This window comes from Podarcis liolepis (genome assembly GCF_965112155.1).
Source record: "Podarcis liolepis genome assembly, chromosome: 2".
NCBI classification, from domain to species: domain Eukaryota; kingdom Metazoa; phylum Chordata; class Lepidosauria; order Squamata; family Lacertidae; genus Podarcis; species Podarcis liolepis.
Genome location: NC_139555.1, coordinates 55,820,987 through 55,841,304, shown reverse-complemented (window position 1 = coordinate 55,841,304; position 20,318 = coordinate 55,820,987). Strand labels below are relative to the sequence as shown.

Sequence of the window (20,318 nt, the reverse complement as noted above, 5' to 3'; positions counted from 1 at the left end):
TGCAATGAGATTATACAATGTATACAGTTATATGTACACAATGTATATATAACAGCAGCTGTACATTTTGTAATTGTTTCATTTCTTCTTAACAGGAGGTTCCTGCAGACCCAACATAAATATACAAAACACTTCCCAAACTTTCCATCTGACATTTCCAACACACTACAAGGCACAGTCTTAGTTTGTGCCTCATAAATGTGCATTTAAATGATGTTGCCATTCAGAGACACCCACGGTGTTGGCTTAGAAAGCCATTCCTTGGCTTCTGTCTTGTTTAGATGCCAACATTTACACAATTAAGGATTTGCAATGGCCAGAGACATCTGGCAACTCAAACAAAACATTGGCTGTGTTCTAGACAGGATAATGGCACACACAGAGGTTTGACAATCAGCCTTCAAAAAAGAAATTATTCTGAAAGGAAAAAAATGTTGTTTGTTTTAGTAAGCATACTAAGGCATACATAAAACTAGTATGTCCCATGGTTTTATGGGGAAAGAGATCTCTCATTCTTTCACAGAGCTAGATAAAAAGTGTCTGAAAGAGACAGCACAGAGTGGTTAAATGCATAATGGGCATGAAATTTCATTCATATCACAGACTTGAGGAATTCAAGACTGATAGAGGTTTGGACTATTAGCTGAACTGTGTTTGCATACCCTCACGTCCAAGATAATGTGATATATATATATGTGCAGTGTCAACATCACGTATGGGGCTTCCAACAGACAGTTCACATTTCTATAATCAGCTTATGTCAATAGGAAGATACTATTTAGCCTCAGTAGAAATGGTAGGTTCAGGCCCATAATTACAGCTGCTCATCATTACTGGAGTAAAAGCAGGATTCGAAATTAGCAGGGAGCCAGGTGCATTTCACGCATAAAGATTCTCCATTTGCAAGCAGCTCAAAAAGTCTGGGTGCCATTTTTTTGCACCTGGCTGACACTCAAGGATTACTGAAATGTATGTGCTTTGAAGCCTCAAAGTATATGTTAAGGATAGACAATATGTTAAGAGTACAGTAGAGTGTTTTGAAAACTGAAATATATACCAGTATTTTTATTGTAAGCACCAAATTAAACGTGTATTAACAATTTATGTTAGAAATGTGATATTAACAATATGTCACTTATGTGAATTGCGTATTAGTTCATGCTTATACAATAATAAATAAAAAGTGTTGCTGAATGGCAATTAGACATTCTGTTTTGGCGTCCACAACCCAGGAGCCATTTGGCTCCTAGCTTTTCTCTCCCAGTTTCTAACACAGAGTAAAAGCCACTGGCAAACAGAAAAAGCTCACTTTTGCTTCTCTCTGTTATGCACTTCAAGTTTCGAGTTGCGTAAGTAATCACAACAATATATTGGCAGCCAACTATGTGGGTAATACTTCTGCTGAGCACCTGACTTCCCCGCCCAGGAATTATTAAATCAAGGACAGGGAACCTGTGGTCCTCCTGACTCCAAGTCCCATGAGCCCTGATCATGAGCCACGATAGCAGGGTTTTTTGTTTTTTTAAAAAGCATATCTGGAGGGCCAAAGGTTTCCCACTCGATTAAGATTAAATGCACCGAGAAGAATCCCCTTTGGGCGACAGCTGGTTCAGAATGAAAGAGGCTCATCTCTTTGAGATCCTGCACACAACATCCACAAGAAACAGCCCCTGTTTTCAGTGCGACTTGCTCAGAGGTGAGCAGTGGGAGTCGAGTCCATGCAGACAGGCACAGGACCCAGCTGCAAGGACCCTTTTTTGAATTGCAGCTGCTGTTTCCATTCCTGAAGGCCAGCTGCCCATCTCCTGCCGCAGAGACTAAACAAATACTGCAGGGCAGGGCAAAAAGTCCATCGGAATGGGAAGATCCCAGATGCCTCGGAAGGAGAAAGTCGGCTAGTGGGTCTTATCCGACTACCTACGACAGTCCACTTCTTGGGTGCAGGCCACATGTATTAAAACGCGGCGGCGGCAGCAGCCTTGGCACCTGGTGCAGCTGTACAAAACCCATAGAGGATTTCCCCCCCCCCCCAGGCTGCAACCCTACCCAGAAATAAGCCCCACTGAATTCGGCGGGGCTTACCCCCAGGAAAGAGGGGTGGGAAACGCAGCCTTAGCCCCCACGCTCCCACAGAGTCGCGCCGAGGACTACAGGTCCCCCCCATTCCAGTCCCTCCATCGCCATCTATCCTGGCAAAAAGGCACAAGCCCCCTGCCCTGCCAAACGCGTGTTTCGTGGCGGAGCTGGCAATCCGGTGAGTAAGTGACAACACGCCTGCCTGCTGGAGAGTGCGCCCAGACGCGCAGCCTCTTCTGCAGAAGGCGGCGACTCCCTTCCCCGGGAGATCCCTGATGCCCCAGGCTCAGCCCAATTCAGACGGGCAGCCTCCGCGCGGCCCGGAGTCCCGTCCCTAAACTCCCCCACGGCGAGCCCTTTCCCACGGCGCAGCCCCCGCCAGCCGGGGTCTCTAAGCTCTTGGAGGGAGCGGCGTGCGCGCGGCGCCCCTGCCCTCCTGGCTAGAGACGAGGCTGCTGCTGCTGCTGCTGCTGCGGCTGCTACTCACAGAGAAGCGCTCCAGCTCCATCGCAGCCATGGCAGGGAGATCTGGGGGCCGAAGGGCGAAGGGGTTCCTGCTCCTGGGGCTCTAGGAAGCCGTCTTGCCGGGAACCTGCTCCTCTCCTCCTGCTCCTCCTCCCTGGGCTGAGGCAACTGAATGAATCCAATATGGCCACTTCCTGGAAACTCCCCCTTCTCCGGCTGGGGAGGACGCGGGACGCCGCCCTCGCCCGGGGCGCCGTGGGGCGGCGAGGAGCTGGCGGAACCGGGGAGCCCGCTCGTCCCACGGAGCCTCGACGCGCAGCCCGTCCGGCAGGAGAACGCCCCGCGAGTGGCAAGGGGGAAGGCGGCGGCGGCGAACCGCAGCTGCCCGGCGTGCGCGGTCCGGAGAAGGATGCTGGGAGTTGTAGTCCGGGGCTTGATTGGGTCGCTGCGGTTTTCGGGTGGAATTCGGCGAGGCTGGAGAGAAGCTGCGCAGCGTCGAGGTAGAGCTTCCTTCCAAGCGATTCCCAGGTTTCAGCGCAGAGATCACTGCCGCCTAACCTACCTCACAGGACTGTTGTGGGGGTAGCAGGGGGAGAGCGGGAAGCATGAGACCCCCCGGGTACAGGGTGGTATATATATTCAATAAACAATAATAATAATAATGTACGCCGCCTTGAGCTCCTTGGAAGAAAAGGTGGGCTACAGAGGCAATAAAGAAAGAGACGCATAAAACGTAAGCACCTTGATATTGTGCTCCTTTCTCTACCTTGCTGGGAGGGGAAGAGTGGCTTGTCTATAACACCATCCACTCCAACCAGATGTCCTTTAGATCTTGTTAGATCACAGCTCCCAGTATCACTCAGCATTGGCCATGTTGGCTGAGACTGGTGGGAAGTGGAGGACCAAATCGTCCTGGAGGGTCACTTGGAGCGCAAAACATAAGATGTTTCCCGGGAAGAAAGCAGCACTGGATTTATCACTCTGCAGGTGGTTCCCCTGCACCAGGTGCTGAGCTGAGGGGGCGCAAAATGGAGAAGATCCATTTGGGGGGTGCCAGATTTCGGGCTCTCTCAGGGCACCATATTATCAAAGATTACCAAAGTCCGCCCCTGAAGGAAGCCCCAATGAATTAAAGGGGGCTCATTTGGAATAAGAGGGCAGCCTTTGAGAGCGACTGGAAGTTTTCAATCAAGGGTGTTCCCATTTGTTGACTTATTTGCAACAGTTGCACAACTCCACTTATTGTTAGCCACTTTGTTGCACCAAGTATTCAAAAGTTCTGTGGGCTCATAGGAATGCCCATCCCACTACAGTTGTACCTCAGGTTAAGAACTTAATTCGTTCTGGAGGGCCATTCTTAACCTGAAACTGTTCTTAACCTGAAGCACCACTTTAGCTAATGGGGCCTCCTGCTGCCGCCACGCTGCTGCTGCGCGATTTCTGTTCTCATCCTGAAGCAAAGTTCTTAACCCAAGGCAGTGGCGTAGCGTGGGGGTGCAGGGGGGGCTGGCCGCACCGGGCGCAACATCTGGGGTTTAGGGTTAGGGGGCGCAAATCCACGGGTTAGGGGGCGCAAATTACTTGCCTTGCCCCGGGTGCTGACAACCCACGCTACGCCACTGACCCAAGGTACTATTTCTGGGTTAGCAGAGTCTGTAACCTGAAGCGTCTGTAACCCAAGGTACCACTGTATTCTGATCACAATACGTTTGTGCTGAACAATATATCTGTTATAAGTCCCACGGGTGTTGGGGTGGGGAAGCACTTCATGAAGACTGCATGGGAGGCCTGTTTCCATCTGGGTCTCAAATGGCCTTGTTTCTGGAGCCAGCCCAAGTGGTAACTTGGGGGAAAGCAAAAACATTTAATCAAGCAATGGATATTATGATCAGCATCTTATTTGCAGCTGCTTGGGGTGCCTCAAATATAAACATTTAAATGTTGTTTTTATGTCATTCCACACTTTAAAAAATAATGAAGTGGTGTACAACGCAATGGAAAAATTTAAAATAAAACCAATACCTTTCCAGTACAACCATAAAACTAGCAAATCCTAAGCAAGCAGATTAAGAGCAAGCTGGTATTAATATCCTAACAAAGCAGGCCTGGCCTGGCCTAATCCTTTGTCCAGTTGAGAGATGAGAGCCATACACTGTGAGCTTGTTCGCATCTTCCCCTTTGAAGATGAGATTAGATACCATTTTGTCAAATACAAAATCCACTTTGAATGTAAGAGAGTTATTTATACGTTTCATCAATCTTCTCACATGAAGATGTCTCAAAGCACTTACAAATCCATGAAAACCAAAACACCTTGATATTCAAAACCAAAATGCATCAAATAAAAATACAATAAAATAAAACCCCTAAAAGTGCTCATCCACTAGTAATGGATGAATCCTACCAAACCTCTCCTCTCCTCCAGACTTGAACTCCCAAAACCAGGCCAGATATCACAGAGTATGTAACCAGTTACCATGTTCAAGCATGTTCAGGCCCGAGTCCCTGTCAGCGAGAAAGGCAGGGTATAAATAAATATATACCGGTAATGTAATAACATTCACTTGTTCACATAAATGAAGAGGGTATTTTTCTCTCCACTTAATTTTTGTACCCACAAAAGCTACATTTCAGTGGCTGTGAACGGTTTTCTTATTATACTACAGGACATTTCACTTTCCTGGGCTTGCTGCAATCCAAACCAGCATGAGCAAAGCCACTGCTGCACCTCAGCACCACTGCTCACACCAGCCAGGTTGAAAGGAAGGGTGTGGCAGGGGGGGAAAAAACCCCTTGCTGTGCCAGATCCCAGGGTGGTTCAGTGATGTTGCTGTCACATGATGGGAGGAGGGCTGGCTCAGGAGCCAGCTCTGCTCTCACCATCTCCATTTCCAGTGGGGATGCTGCCAGCAGTGGCTTCCATTTGAGGAGGTACAACTGCAGTGCTCCTCACCAGCAGAGCCAGGCAGGTCTGGCTAAACCCCCTTCGGTATGATGGATTGTGTTTGTGTGTGCAGATGGCTCTGTTAGGCAGGGCAAAAGTTGGCATTGATGTTCCTTCGATACTACTACTACTAATAATAATTTATTAGTTATACTCTGCCCATCTGGCTGGGTTTCCCCAGGCACTCTGGGCAGCTTCCAACAGAATATTAAAATACAATAATCTATTAAACATTAAAAGCTTCCCTAAACAGGGCTGCCTTCAGTCTGGTAGTTGTTTTTCTCTTTGACATCTGGTGGGAGGGCGTTCCACAGGGCAGGTGCCACTACCGAGAAGGCCCTCCTTTCTTACAATAATAGGAAAGAAAGACCTGTTCTGCACTATGACTGAGTGTTAGAGGCTATGCAAGATCATGCACTAATCTTTTCTGGATACTTACTGTCCTTATAATTTTCAAGTGAGCAAGACCAGAGATGTGGCACTCATCTCTAAAACCAGTTAAGAAAATCGGAATTCAGGGCTTGGAAATCAGATATAATTCAGTTTGGGAGATGGAAGATGTAGACAGGGAGATTCATTTTTAGAATAAGCCCTGTCTTCACTACTACAAAAGGAAGATCTGTTGAAGAAGTTTCTGTGAGGCTTTTTCTTATGGGACCATATTAGTCAATTACACAGTGGTTTACATCAAAAGGAGAAGCAGGGCCATCTTTAGCAGATGTGGCACCGGGGTGCAAATATACGCCCAGCGCCCCCCCCCCAATTACCACAGATAGTGTTGGGGTGGCCTTAGCTGCGCAATGCCAGCCATCGGGGGGGGGTGCAACTCTCCCTCATGCCGCTGCGGGAGAGCAATCCCCACAGAGGCTTGGGAGTGAAGTTGTGCCCCTTCCAAGCCTCCTCGGGAGGAGAGTGATCCCCGCAGAGGCTTGGGAGGGAAGCTGCAAGACCGCCAGCCTTATGGTTGGCGGGGCACAGCTGGTGGGTGTGCAGGGAAAGGGAGGCCGCCGGCAAAGCCGCACAGTTTCCCCACTTGCTGGGGCGCCCCTGAGAGGCCGGCGCCCTGGCGCGACGCACCACTAAGCCCTATGGGAAAGACGGCTCTGAGGAGAAGCATGAATCACTGCACCATAGAAAGCAGAGCATTCCAAGCATGGCACCCTGTCAAGGAGATCACTTGGTAAAGATGGTTACGACACAATGTTGATATTGACTGATAAGTGTAGAGAGCATACAAATAATGGAAACGTTTGCTTCTGTGAAGTTTGGTATCTGTAAAGCAAATATGTTTGTGTTGTGAGGTACTTGTTTTCACAAACTATTATTGCACAGGCATCTCAACATTTACCGTGACAGACTCTCCCTCAGTCACTTCGGTGTAGAGTTACACTGAGGCTTTTCTTTGCAAACAGGCAGCTTTAGATACCTGGCCAATGTGCAACAGGTAGGGCTTGCCCCACTGTGTTTTCCAACTCATACAATTGGAAGGAATCCTGAATGCCATCTCGTCCAACCCTCTGCTCCACATGTAAATTGCAGGAGAGGATAAGGACATGAGAAGAACATGAGACAAAAGTCTGTCTAGTTAGGGTGGTCATGCATCATTTTTTACGGAGCAATGTCCTGCACCTGAAGAACTGCCAGAGGATAGTCAGCCCTCAGTTTGAAGGGTTGCCTGGTCTAAGCTCAGATTGCAGATTAAAAAGAAAACCTCACAAGGAGGGAGAGGAGGACCTTTCAGAGTTGCCCGTTGACGGTTAGCAACTTGGACAATGTTCAGGTCATCTAGTCACAGTCCGGGAGCGAAATGAGGCTTTATTTCACCCGGGTCAAAGACCCAGTTTGGCCAGTGGCGTAGCGTGGGGGGTGCAGGGGGGGCCGGCCGCACCGGGCACAACATCTGGGGGTTAGGGTTAGGGGGCGCAAATCCACGGGTTAGGGGGTGCAAATCCACGGGTTAGGGGGCGCAAATTACTTGCCGTGCCCCGGGTGCTGACAACCCACGCTACGCCACTGAGTTTGGCGCAAACACCCCATGTGCATTTGGGTAAAAAACATGGCTAGCCTCCCCCCCCCCCCCGCTCTGGAGCTATGGCTCTCCACAGGCTTCCCAACTATAGTAAGATGCATTGCATTTCTATCAACATTGTTGTCGTTGTTTCTAAATGTGCATTCCCCACATACAAATTAACCCCTTTATGCAGACCTGCATCCTACTTTTTACTTTTGGTGATGCTTTGGCAAGGTTCAGTTCAGCACTCTTTCCCAACAGGAGCCCTCGCTCGCTCGTGTTCCCCAGCAGCTGGTATTCAGATAGGCCTCTTATGCTGGAGACAGTGCACAGCCATCATGACTAGTAACCATGGATGGACTTATCCTCCATGAATTTGTCTAATCCTCTTTTAAATGAAGCAGCTACAGCATCTGTGGCAGATGGTCATGCAGCCTCTCCTTGAATACCTCCAGCCAAGGAAAGCTCCCCACCTTTTGGGGAGGCCGCCTGTTCCGCTGCTGAACAGATTCTGTGAGGATGTTTCTCTTAACGTTTAGCTGAAATCTGCTCCCCTGAAATTTCCAGCTGTCCCGTCCCCCCTAGCCCTAGAGGACAAATTCTGTTCCATCTTCTGTGTGTCATCCTTTTAGATCAGGAGTCACCAACCTTTTTGAAACATTTTGTGGTCACATTTCAAATTTTGAGATAGTGCTGGGCGTGCCAGCCACAAAATGGCTGCCACAGGGAGCATGGCATAACATAAAATAGAGCAACAGCCACCTGCAACAATTTTATGCTTATAATGCCAGCATTACACACACAGAAACACACACACACACGTGGCCACATCACACTCACTCCTGCACATTTTGTCGCATAATGTTCTTTCTAGAAGGGCTGGAGAGGTTCTTATTTTTTTAAGTAGAAAACTCAGAGGCCAGGGCATCTGTCTGGGGGCACGAAAGAAAGCCTTCAAAGGTGCTATGGTGTCCATGGGCACCATGCTGACAACCCCTGTTTTAGATATTTGAAGACTGATGTCCCTTAATCATATCCAAGATGGCTTCCAAATCCTGAACTATCCTGGCCAACCTTTTTTTTCTCATAGCCACACAGTTGGAGCCAATTGGGTCAGATAGCCTGTGTTAAGGGATATGTCTCTTGAATTCTAAGGCAAAACAAAAAATCCTCGTGGTGAACACAAAAATGCGTGCGCGCGTGCGCGCGCGCACACACACACACACACACACACACACACACACACACACAGAGAGAGTCTCTCACTATGCTTAGCTTAAACTGCAGCACTCAGAAATGGTAAGTGACAGAACCAGGCACTTCTACCATAACCTGAAGACTCAGGAAAGTGAGGAGTTTATGTTTTCAATGATCTCTTCCCATTCTGCTATGGAACAGTTGCTTGGCGCTGGGTGAGTTGTGGGATCCCAGAGGGCAGAATAACTTTGGAAGGGGGTTGTGGAAGTTCAAAACATCTGAGAAACACTGCAGCGCACATCACGGGATCTGTCCATGAGTGGCTATAAAGCTGCCCTCAGAGAAGGAGAGCGAGTCCTTGGCAGGCAAACAATGTGTGACTGTCCAGAGAAGATTCGTCCCTGTTCATCTCTCCATGAGTATCACCAAGAGCCTTTCATGGCTTATAATACAAACAGTTTCGGAGGCTTCTGAAGTGGAGATAACATTTGCATTGGATTTCACCCATTTGCATCTTCTCTCCAAAGTCTTAATATTGGCTCAGTCGGCACACATTAATTCTGTGTTTTGCTTTTTAATGGGTCTGAGACTGCATAGTAACATTTGACATAAATGTCTGTGAGTAGCCCAAACCAGAGACATTTTCTCTCTTTTTAACCCAAGGCAGCCATTAAGGCTGCAATCTCCAATGGGCGCCTGCTTGGTCCATATTTGTATGCGCAGGTGGAAACATATTAATCCTTTCTTTTGCTGCCTGCTGGCTTCCCACTGTTAAATCCCTACCTCAGATTTAGGCACAACCAGTAACAATACCCGCCCCCCCCCCATTTAAAAGGCCATAGATAGTTTAATTAGTCAAAGGCCTGGGAAAAGAATGTTTTGGACTGGTGCCTACAGATATGTAACAAATACAGAGGCAAGCTTCCCTGGGGAGAGCATTCCACAAGTAGGGAGCCACCACAGAAAAGGCCCGTTCTCATGTTGCCACCTTCCGGACCTCTCAAGGACTCACACAAAGAATTTGCAGAAACAAAGAAAGAATATTGACTCGATGGTAGGATTTAAATAAACATTCACAATTTTATGGATAGGGAACAAATATTATAACAAAGGGAAAATATGATATATTCTAAAAAAAACCAGCAAAATACAACGGAGAGGATAACAAATCAGAAATGGAAGTTGAGGGAAGTCAAAAGAGAGGCAGGGGGATATGTTATACAAACTGTATGTTATGGATAGAAGTATATTTGTGATGAGAAAAAAGAAAATTATAAAAATTATATTAAAAAAGGACTCTCACAAAGAAGGGCCTCAGATGATGACTGCAGGGTCCAGGTCAGTTCACATGGGGAAAGGCAGTCCTTGAGGTCTTGCAGCACTTTGAATTGGGCCTGGAAATTAATTGGTAGCCAGTTGGACTAGGATTGGTGTGAAATGCTCAAACCATCTTGCCCCCAGTGAGCAACCTGGCTGCTAAATTCTGCACCTGCTAAAGTTTCTGAAACATCTTCAAAGGCAGCCCCACATATAACCAATAATCTAACCCAGTAGTTACCAGAGCATTCCTATCTGGATTGAGCTTCAGTTTGTTGGCTCTTATCCAGTCCATTACCGAGGCAAGACAACAGTCTAGCCCACCCACTGCCTCACCTGCAGATGTAAAGGAGAAGTAGAGCTATGTGTCATCAGCATATTGCTGACAGTGTGTACTCCAAAATGTTGGATGACCCCACTCATGCAGTTAAACAGCATGGGGGATAAAACAAAACTCTGAGGAACCCCACAGTGAAGAGTCAAAGAGCACTTACCAGGCATCAGCCTCTGGAAATGACTGTCCAAGTAGGACCAGAACCACTGCAAAGTGGCGCTGCCCACTCCTAATTCTGACAGCCACTCCAGGATACCATGATCAATGGTATTGAAAGCCACTGAGGGGTTGAGGAGACAGGGACACATTTCCCGTGTCCCTCCCAACAGAGGTCACCATACCAGAGTGACCAAAGCAGTTTCTGTGTCAAAAACAGGCCTAAACCCCAATTAAAATGAATCTAAAACATCTGTTTCCTTCAAGAGCACCTTGATCTGGACCATGGCTCAAGAATCTTGCCCAAGAAGGGGAGACTGGCACCTGGCCAGTAATGACTTAGATTTTCCAAATCCAGGGAGGGTTTCTTGAGGAGTGGTTTTACCACTGCCTCCTTCCAGCAGAATGAACTCTGATGAACCACAGCAACTCCCCCTGCCCTGCCCTCTAGCCTCGCTTGATGCTGCATGGAGTACCCAGTAGGGCAGACCTGAGTATCTCCCCCACCCAGGTCTTGGTGATGACCTGACATTTATAGTAGTAGCATCACCACCATGCTATGGGGCCTTGTGGAAGAACCACCAACCATACCATAGGACTGCAGGGAGTTGGAGGCAGGCACCAGATACAGCCACCTGTTGCTCCATCTCTGCTTCTCCCCTTGATCACTTCGGTGCTAGATAACTGCCATTATCCCAGCTCATGTAAAAACAGGTGTGGGGAGGAACAACTTGGGATTTAAGATAGCTAGTTTGAGCCATTTCTTACTGCCACCACTGCATTCAGAACTCAACCAAGACACAGATGCAAGCCCGAAACATTTTCCCCTGGGTTGTATTTGAATTAAGATAGCAGAAGCTGCCACCAGCTTCCAAGATTGCAGCAGCACTTCCACCAGCTCCTTTGATCACAGCAGTGCCTGTTATCTGTTGCTAGCTGTATCTGTGTGCAGGTCTGTTCATGTTGCCATTTCCCCACATGATCCTGTATCCAGGAACAGTCAGGGTGACCTGCGAAGTGTAGTAAAAAGCTGCTTATTTCTCCCACTTATGTCCTGAAAGGTAACCTATATTCCAAGCAACTTACATAAAGAACTCCAGCACATTCTGACTCAGCTATGCGGGCATGTTCAACGTAAGGCAAATTTCTCTGTATACATTTAAGGTCTGCTGTTTACAATTTGCATACCAGGCAGCCCTTCCACAGATGTTTGTGTTTTCTATTCTTTGTCCAGCAAATTTAAACAATCTTAAATATGAGCTGGGCTTTGCACAGGGAAGCAGTTTACCATGCAGTATCGCCACCCTGGTCCAGCTGCAATGAAGCTTGGGAAGCAGAGTTGATTCCACTATTGTCCCATAATACCAGGTTCACCCTCTTACTTCTAGGCTTTCAAGCACAGACTTTTAACTGATTATTACTTGGCTTCTGGCTAAGTTGAAAAATCGCACATCAGTTACAAGAATTGTGGGATGGGCTTTAAAGGGTAGTAGAGAATGTATTAATTGCAATTTATCGCTTCAGGCTCCTGTATGTGTGGGTTGAACAGAGTTTTAAAAATCCCATCCTTGACAGCAAAATTAAAAGCATAGGAACTAGGCTGCAAAGCCTCAATTTGAGCAAGTCTAGCTACAAAGTAAGCTGCTTTCCCCAGTGCTGGATTTATATATAAGCTAAACATGCTATAGCTTAGGGCCCCACTCTCTTGCCCCCCCCAAAAAATTCACTATTAATATACTTTTTCTTAATTGTATTTCAGTTCAACAATTGCTTTGATAAAATACATATTTTGTTATGTGCAAATGGGTTTAGATACCTATTAGGTCTATAAATACAGCACAGGAGTCAGTAAAATTTTAAAGCCGTGGGTCGGTCCACTGTCCCTCAGACTTTGTGGCAGGCTAGAGAAGTGGCATCAGAAGGGGGGGCTGGAAAAAGAGGTGAGGGGGGGCAAGTAGTCCTCCTCCCCACTCCAGCCGTTTGTCATTGCTTTTCTCCCAAGAAGCAGACGTCTTTTAATTTTGCAGCTGCTGTCACCATCTGCAGTGATCATGGAGCCCAAGAAAGTAAAATCTCTCACTGCCTCCATTTCTTCCCCTTCTATTTGCCAAGAGGTGATGGGACCAGTGGCCATGATCTTAGTTTTTTTGATGTTGAGTTTCAGACCACACTTTGTGCTCTCCTCTTTCACCCTCATTAAGAGGTTCTTTAATTCCTCTTCACTTTCTGCCATCAAAGTTGTGTCATCTGCATATCTGAGGTTGTTAACAAATAAACTACTGCCCCCCCCAAAAAATGGGGGGGGGGAGATTGCCGAAGAATTGATGCTTTTGAATTATGGTGCTGGAGGAGACTCTTGAGAGTCCCATGGACTGCAAGAAGATCAAACCGATCCATTCTTAAGGAAATCAGCCCTGAGTGCTCGCTGGAAGGACAGATCGTGAAGCTGAGGCGCCAATACTTTGGCCACCTCATGAGAAGAGAAGACTCCCTGGAAAAGACCCTGATGCTGGGAAAGATGGAGGGCACAAGGAGAAGGGGACGACAGAGGACGAGATGGTTGGACAGTGTTCTCGAAGCTACCAACATGAGTTTGACCAAACTGCGGGAGGCAGTGGAAGACAGGAGTGCCTGGCATGCTCTGGTCCATGGGGTCATGAAGAGTCGGACACGACTAAACGACTAAACAACAACAACTGCCCAACAAACCTAGACCTAGATCATGTCTAACTTCAAGTGTAACTCCCCTTTTAAAAAAATTGAGCAAACAGATTATTCTACAACACTAAGAATTTTTTTTAAATTGGTTCTTGATTTGTATCCAGCTCTTTGCTCAGAGAATGCCTTTTATCTGTGGATGCCCCCTGTCTCCCCACAATCTCTTGATTGTTTATCCATTGAAATGTTACTGCGTCTTTCACCCTAACAATGGAGAAGCTGTTTTGCCTGCACATAGCACACCCTTTGTTTCAAAGGAAAATATGAATGAGGAAATTCGATAGCACTGGCTTTCATGGTTCTGTTTGTTGTACAATGCAAGATTGCATTCCAGGAGCAGATTCACTTGGTCAGAACAGTTTAAAAATATCACCATTTCTCACAATGGAGGGTTAGCTCACTACCGTTCAGCTATGAAGCATGACTTTCTCTTCACATTGTTCATTCTCCTATTTTTCCGGCTCATTCAGCATTGCTGCTCTTTCTCTCCACCTGTATTGCAACATGATGCCACACCTTATTTACAACAGTGAAGTCTGGCTGTCACTTAAATTGCTTTTAACCGTAAGTTTGGTTGGGAAGGAACATCTGGGTGGAAATCTGTTTGCGTTAGGAGTTAAATCACTCAGCAGAAGTTGAATTTCATGCTGAATCCTGGTTGGAGAAGCACAGTTTACCCTGCATATAACCACACTGAGATTCTGAGTTTAGAAAAAATAAGAAAGCTAGGTTTATTATGGGAATACACGTCTGACTGGAAAGGTCCTAGTTCTATTTAACTAAGGTGGAGATGCCTTGAGCCATGTTTGCTCTTGCATCTCAACAGGAAAGACACAAATATATGTCCTCTCCCAAGATGAGAACGAAGAAGGAGGAAGGAGGAAATGAGGTCAGCAACCCTAAGAGTATCAGTCTAGTACCTGAGGGCAGGTCAGCACAAGTTTGGTCCGAAAGGGCATTCTAGGAAACTTGTCCCTGTACTCTACTTAACTGAGCTTAAAAATGTGTAGTTGAAACACAAGCACATTCCGCCCTTAATTCTCCCTGCCTTCATTTCTCTCCCCCAATATATGAATTTTAGATTGTTAGCACCTCAGGACAAGAGTCTTGTCCTTTCAGACTTTTTAAATTGCTGTGTGTGGTGCAGCAATAATAATTTACCAGTGCCTAGATCAAGATAATTACCGTAATATGGAATCCTTGTCTCTATTCTCCCTCTCTCTCTTCTTCTCCAGTGCAAGGCACATATTAGTTTAAGATTGGGACAGTTTGTGCACAACCGAAAAGCAGCAGCCACAACAAACACCCTCTAACCAAATGCAGCTCCGCATTCATAATTCCCCACCCCTCACGTCATTTGATCCTTAGATGAATACAAAAATTTCTACCTAGTAGATGCTATTCGTTGAGCTACTCTCTGCTGTAATGTCCATAGTCAGAGTAATGCTGGCCTTCTGCTTAGACTTTAAAGGAAACACATTGGCACTAACAGGCTGCTGAGAGATGGTACGGACTCGGGAACTTGCTTGTGGGACTCAGTACTGACTCAACAATATTTGTGTTAATAATAATTGTTTTGGGTAGATTTGAGTCAGCACCCTCGGGCTCACAGAAGGGCTTTTGATCCAGTGAAAGCTAATGAAAGGGGAAAAGCGGGTGATTTTTACCAACTGCTGCTCTGCCACCCCCCACCCCCCTCCAGAACAAGGCAGAAGGTGGCATGGGGACTATGGAAGGAAGCATGATTCAATAAAAACACTCTGCCTTCCTTTTGAGGGCTACAGGCCATAGCTCAGTGTTAGAACATCTGTTTTGCATGCAGAAGGCCCCAGAGTCAATTTGCGGCATCTCCAGATACAGTTGTGAAAGGAGACCTACTGCCAGTCAGTGTAGGCAATGATGAGTGATTTGGGTCACTGGTCCAAGTTCATATAAGGCAGTTTCGCACCTTCCTTTTCTGTTAACATAGATACCTCCGCTGGCCTCAAAGATCTTCCATGCACACCACCAGGACACCACTGGGATTCCATCCAATGGTTTTGTAGGTTTTGTTTGCTGAAGGTGTAAGTTACAAATTGAATGAAGAAACGAAGAGTTACAGATGCTGAAGGCAAACACAGTGGGTGGTTTTCTAAGAGGTAGGTGCTCTAAACATAACGATGTGTCAAGTTAGGCATGCCTTGACAGTTTTGCAAAATTAATTTACCAAGGAACCAGTAAAAACTTATTTAGTTGAGGTCTGGTGATGGGAAACACACATTACCCTAAGAATTCATGATTTAAATTACGTTTTAACATTTGGGTTAGACAAGGGAAGTTTTGTAATGTTTAATGTTTCATTGTTTTTGTGTATTCTGGAAGCCACCCAGAGTGGCTGCGGCAACTCAGTCAGATGAGTGGGGTACTGTTGTTGTTGTTGTTGTTGTTGTTGTTGTTGTTGTTGTTGTTGTTGTTGTTACCAGATTACATTCATCCTGATGATACAAACATCCTTTAAAAATTATATAATATAGTGTTGTTTATAATGTTAAAGGATTTGCTATCAGATTTCTGTGAATAGGGCTACTGGCTGGAATCTTGGCCTTGACAAAGAAGTGTTAGTAGCCCAGGATTTTCAGGTGTCTCTCCAAAGAAGAAGAAGAAGAAGAAGAAGAAAAGAAGAAGAAGAAGAAGAAGAGGAGGAGGAGTTTGGATTTGATATCCCGCCTTTCACTCCCTTTAAGGAGTCTCAAAGCGGCTAACATTCTCCTTTCCCTTCCTCCCCCACAACAAACACTCTGTGAGGTGAGTGGGGCTGAGAGACTTCATAGAAGTGTGACTGGCCCAAGGTCACCCAGCAGCTGCATGTGGAGGAGCGGAGACGCGAACCCGGTTTCCCAGATTACAAGACTACCGCTCTTAACCACTACACCACACTGGCTCTCTGGGCTTTTTTTCTTTTCACCTGGAACTCGCCAGAACTCAGTTCCAGCACTTCTCAGGTGGGTCCCATTGCTGTTCAAAGGAGAACGAGGGAGGTGTTCAGGCACCTCTTTTTCTAGAAAAGTAGCACTGATGGGAGGCAATTGTTAGAAGATGACTTCTTGATACAAGCCCACTCTTTATTGTTCTAAATCGGAAAACCAGTCAGAGGCAAGGGTTGTGGAGGGACATACCTTTCCATCTCCCATCTAAGGATGATGTAATCCAGTGCTTTTTAAAAAAGAAAAAAATGGGTGCCGGTACTCAACACAAAGTTATTACAGTAAGGGCCACACTTTTAACATTTGCGGGGGTGGGGAAGGTGCTAGTACTTTGTACCTTTGAGTACCCCCCAGGAAAAAAGGCACCGATGTAATCTAAGTTGCTGTGTGTCTTAGAAAGGTAACAAAAAGGGAAGACTGCCGTTTTCTGAGCACAGAACAAGAGGAAGAGAGCTCTGTAAGCATTTGGGGAGTTGCCTCTTCCTAAAGATTTGATGTGTGCCAGTGGTATTTTCGGCTGGAGTGTTTAAACTGCACAGCCACCCATGCACAGTCTGTGCATTTGTAAATAAACCCAGATTTTGCAAAATGCCAGAAGCCTCCAGCGACTTCCTTCCAAAGTAGTAGTAGCTGTTGTTTAGTCGTTTAGTCGTGTCCAACTCTTCGTGACCCCATGGACCAGAGCACGCCAGGCACTCCTGTCTTCTTCCAAAGTAGTAGTAGATGACAAAAGTGGGGTGGAGGTGGTTATTTGACCTCCCTGCAGGTGAAGTGCTTCTGCTTACCAGGAGGGGGAGAAGCGAGGTGGCAGTGACGCTGGTGTGGTCCAAACACACCAGCAGGGCCAATTTGACACTCCACCACTCTCCCTGCCACCTCAGCCTCCACTCTCCTTCGTGGTGAGCAGCGATGATTCACTTGCTGAGAGGTCCAGAAAGTGTCTCTGTTCCACCACACCATCTGCTACTGTTCCAGAGGAAACCAAATCTGGGTAAGGTCGTGTACCACTAGGACATCTCACCTGGAGACTTATCAAAGGGATTGCGAAATGTACTCCACAGCAAAGGTGACAAGAAAGAAGGGGAAATAATTGGAATTGACAGGAACTGCCAAAGCTGATCCTGGCAACTTATTAGCTGTGAGAATATTTTGTTATTTTTTTTTAAAAAAGCATTTAAAAATGCGGATACTGTTTTTGCTCTTTTGCCACCCTGGGCTCCTTTCGCAGGGGTGGCGGCAGCAGCGAGGTGGAAGTTAAATAAATAATAATTTCACATGTTGTTCTGTTTTATAAGCACTTCCAAATAGGAAAGAAGTATGAAACCTGAGCATAGATAGCTAAGCATGATAATCAGACATTAATTTTGCTGTGGTTTATTTGCACAAGGAAATTGTGACTGTGGCTTCCCAGTGTTTGTACATATAGCAAAATAAACATTCGTTGTCGCAAAAACCAAACCTCAATTACCGTATTTTTCGCCCTATAAGACGCACTTTTTCCCCTCCAAAAATGAAGGGGAAATGTGGGTGCGTCTTATGGGGCGAATGCAGGCTTTCGCTGAAGCCTGGAGAGCGAGAGCGGTAGGTGCGCACCGACCCCTCTCGCTCTCCAGGCTTCGCGGACCTCTCGGCAAGCAGCGGGAACGCTCCCGCTGCTTGGGGAGAGTTGCAGGCATCCTGAAGCCTGCGCGCGCTGATCTCAGCGCGTGCAGGCTTTGCGGATCTCTCCTCAAGCAGCGGGAACGTTCCCGCTGTTTGGGGAGAGCTGCAGGCATCCCGAAGCCTGCGCGCGCTAATCTCAGCGCGTGCAGGCTTCGCGGATCTCTCCTCAAGCAGCGGGAACGTTCCCGCTGCTTGGGGAGAGCTGCAGGCATCCCGAAGCCTGCGCGCGCTAATCTCAGCGTGTGCAGGCTTCGCGGATCTCTCCTCAAGCAGCGGGAACGTTCCCGCTGCTTGGGGAGAGCTGCAGGCATCCCGAAGCCTGCGCGCGCTGATCTCAGCGCGTCCAGGCTTCGGGGACCTCTTCTCAAGCAGCGGGAACCACCGCTGGGCTCCCACGGCTTGCAGAGAGCTGCCTGTTTGGGGGCTGGGGTCGGGGGAAGCTCGGGCTGCCCCAGCCCCGCACCTGGGGGGAAATAATTTTTTCCCCTTTATTTCCCCCCCAAAAAACTAGGTGCGTCTTATGGGACGGTGCGTCCTATAGGGCGAAAAATACGGTACCTCATCTGAAAGAGTATTTATGAATTGTGCCCACCAGTGCAAATTGTGACTTCTGGTTCTAAGTGCATGCACACGGAGGCACATAATTTTCTGGATTGCAGCTCATAAATGTTTTACAAGAAAATCAGTCCACATACAAGTGCACTATTCATGAATAATGCTGTTTGCATATATTTTGTACATTTCTATGGCCCGGAATATACTTATAGGTGTCTCTGAACATTTCACTAACATTTCCCAAGTTGCTGGCACCACTAGTGGGACAATAGTAGGAGGTTTAGTTAGATCTTGATAGTTCATCTGAGCTAGGCTTCACCAAATCATTATTATTATTATTATTATTATTATTATTATTATTAAAAACTTTCATTTATGACAAATAAATATTTCAAACAGAATCATCTTTACATATCATATTTTTACTTTCCTCCCCCTCTTTCTCTGGTTCCTTTTATTTACTCTATTTTCCTGCATATTCCAATTTAAAACTATTTTATATTTATTTCCATCCATTTTATATATGCTTTCCATACTGGACATTTTACATTAATCCTGCTAATGTCTTAATTTGTTTATGATGAGTTTGTAAATATTCAATAAATGATTTCCATCCCCCCTTAAAGATTTGTTATCTTGATTTCTTATTCTTCCTGTAAGTTTTGCCATTTCTGCATATTACGTTAGTTTCTGTAGCCATTCTTCTTTCAATGGGACATCTTCCTCCTTCCATCTTTGGGCAAATACCATTCTTGCAGCAGTGGTTGCATACATAAATATATTTTTATATTGTTTAGGTAACTCCAATCCCATAATTCCTAAAAGAAAAGCTTCTGGTTTTTGTTTTTTGTTTTGTTTTTTACAAACGTTAGGGCTCACCAAATCTTAACCCCCATGATCTGCTTACACAGTTCAGCTCTGAAATGTGGAAACTGTGCCTCTGAGCATGTACAGTCTGCCTTTCACTTAATAGATATAACCATCCCATTATCTTTCATTTTAGCACTGCTAGATTGACAGAGAAAGTTCTAAATAATCAATCAACTTGCTTTATGGCAACTATTCTCTTTACTTATATATTCTCAATGCCTTGAATCTCTTCAAAGGCTCACATAAAACGAGGTGTGTGTGCTTCGTTCAGTTTTGCTTGCTTAACCCAGAAAATATGAGAAAACCCAACATGGACAAGGGCTTTAAGAACACAGAAGAAGTAATGAAGTCAAATGATTCCATCAGACAAGAGGGATGGCTGCTAGAAAGACTCAGGACAGCCTTCTGCAGGAGATATATCAGCACTGCAGAATCTCTGTAAGGCAAAGAGGTGTTTCCAGGAGAAAATTCCCACAAACAAAACAGGTAGCCTCGGCAAAGGGCGCGGTAGTGTGTCAACAATGTGAAAGGCGGGGCAAGGAAGTTACACAAGAAGCCAACAAACACCAGAGGGTTATAAGCAACAGAAGGATCAGGCTGTATTAAGACAGCAAGACCCAGCATGGCAGAACATTCTGCAGACTGTTTTGGCAGGAGGTTTAGTCACTTGCCCCATTTTTAATGGGACATGGGAACTATTACAGGCCGGGTGTGATAAGTTCTCTAGGCGCTTTGGGGATAAAATCACTTGTGTGAACACAGATCTTGATGCTCCTGTTAAAGCAGCCTCTGCTCTGGCGAGGTGCCTGGTGTTGTCCTATTGATTCTGTGGGGTCAGTTCCAGTTACAGAGGCCTGAAGATGTGGATGAGGTGCTTATGACTGTCCATCCCAGCAGCTGCCGCCTCAACTCTTGCCCATCCTGGCTTGTTTGAACAGATTGGGGTGGGAGTGGCTGAAGAAGGTAGCTAACGCATCCTCGCATGAGAGGGTGGTCCCTTGAAGAAGGTGGTGGTATATCTCCTCCTGAAGAAACCCTCCCTGAACCCTG

General features: G+C 46.4%; 2 protein-coding genes across 9 annotated transcripts in view; one reads left to right on the top strand and one right to left on the bottom strand.

The window, feature by feature from the left end:
• The window catches only part of SEPTIN8 (septin 8), a 56,520-nt gene extending 53,573 nt beyond the window's left edge, over positions 1 to 2,947 (bottom strand). For 7 of the 8 annotated variants that reach the window (XR_014522193.1, XR_014522194.1, XM_083487911.1 and 4 more), the window contains exon 1: positions 2,564 to 2,947. Coding sequence is in view for 6 of the 8 variants with exons in the window: in XM_083487911.1 (XP_083344037.1) it covers positions 2,564 to 2,593 (30 nt within the window). In the remaining 2 variants the exon portion in view is untranslated. The remainder of the gene's footprint in view (positions 1 to 2,563) is intronic. The other variant, XM_083487913.1, reaches the window with a different exon arrangement.
• LOC310699682 (uncharacterized protein) overlaps positions 2,944 to 20,318 on the top strand; it is a 46,716-nt gene continuing 29,341 nt past the window's right edge. Inside the window, exons 1-2 of the mRNA XM_083487939.1 lie at positions 2,944 to 3,041; positions 15,188 to 15,356. Coding sequence (XP_083344065.1) covers positions 15,298 to 15,356 — 59 coding nt within the window. The 5' untranslated portion in view covers positions 2,944 to 3,041; positions 15,188 to 15,297. The remainder of the gene's footprint in view (positions 3,042 to 15,187; positions 15,357 to 20,318) is intronic.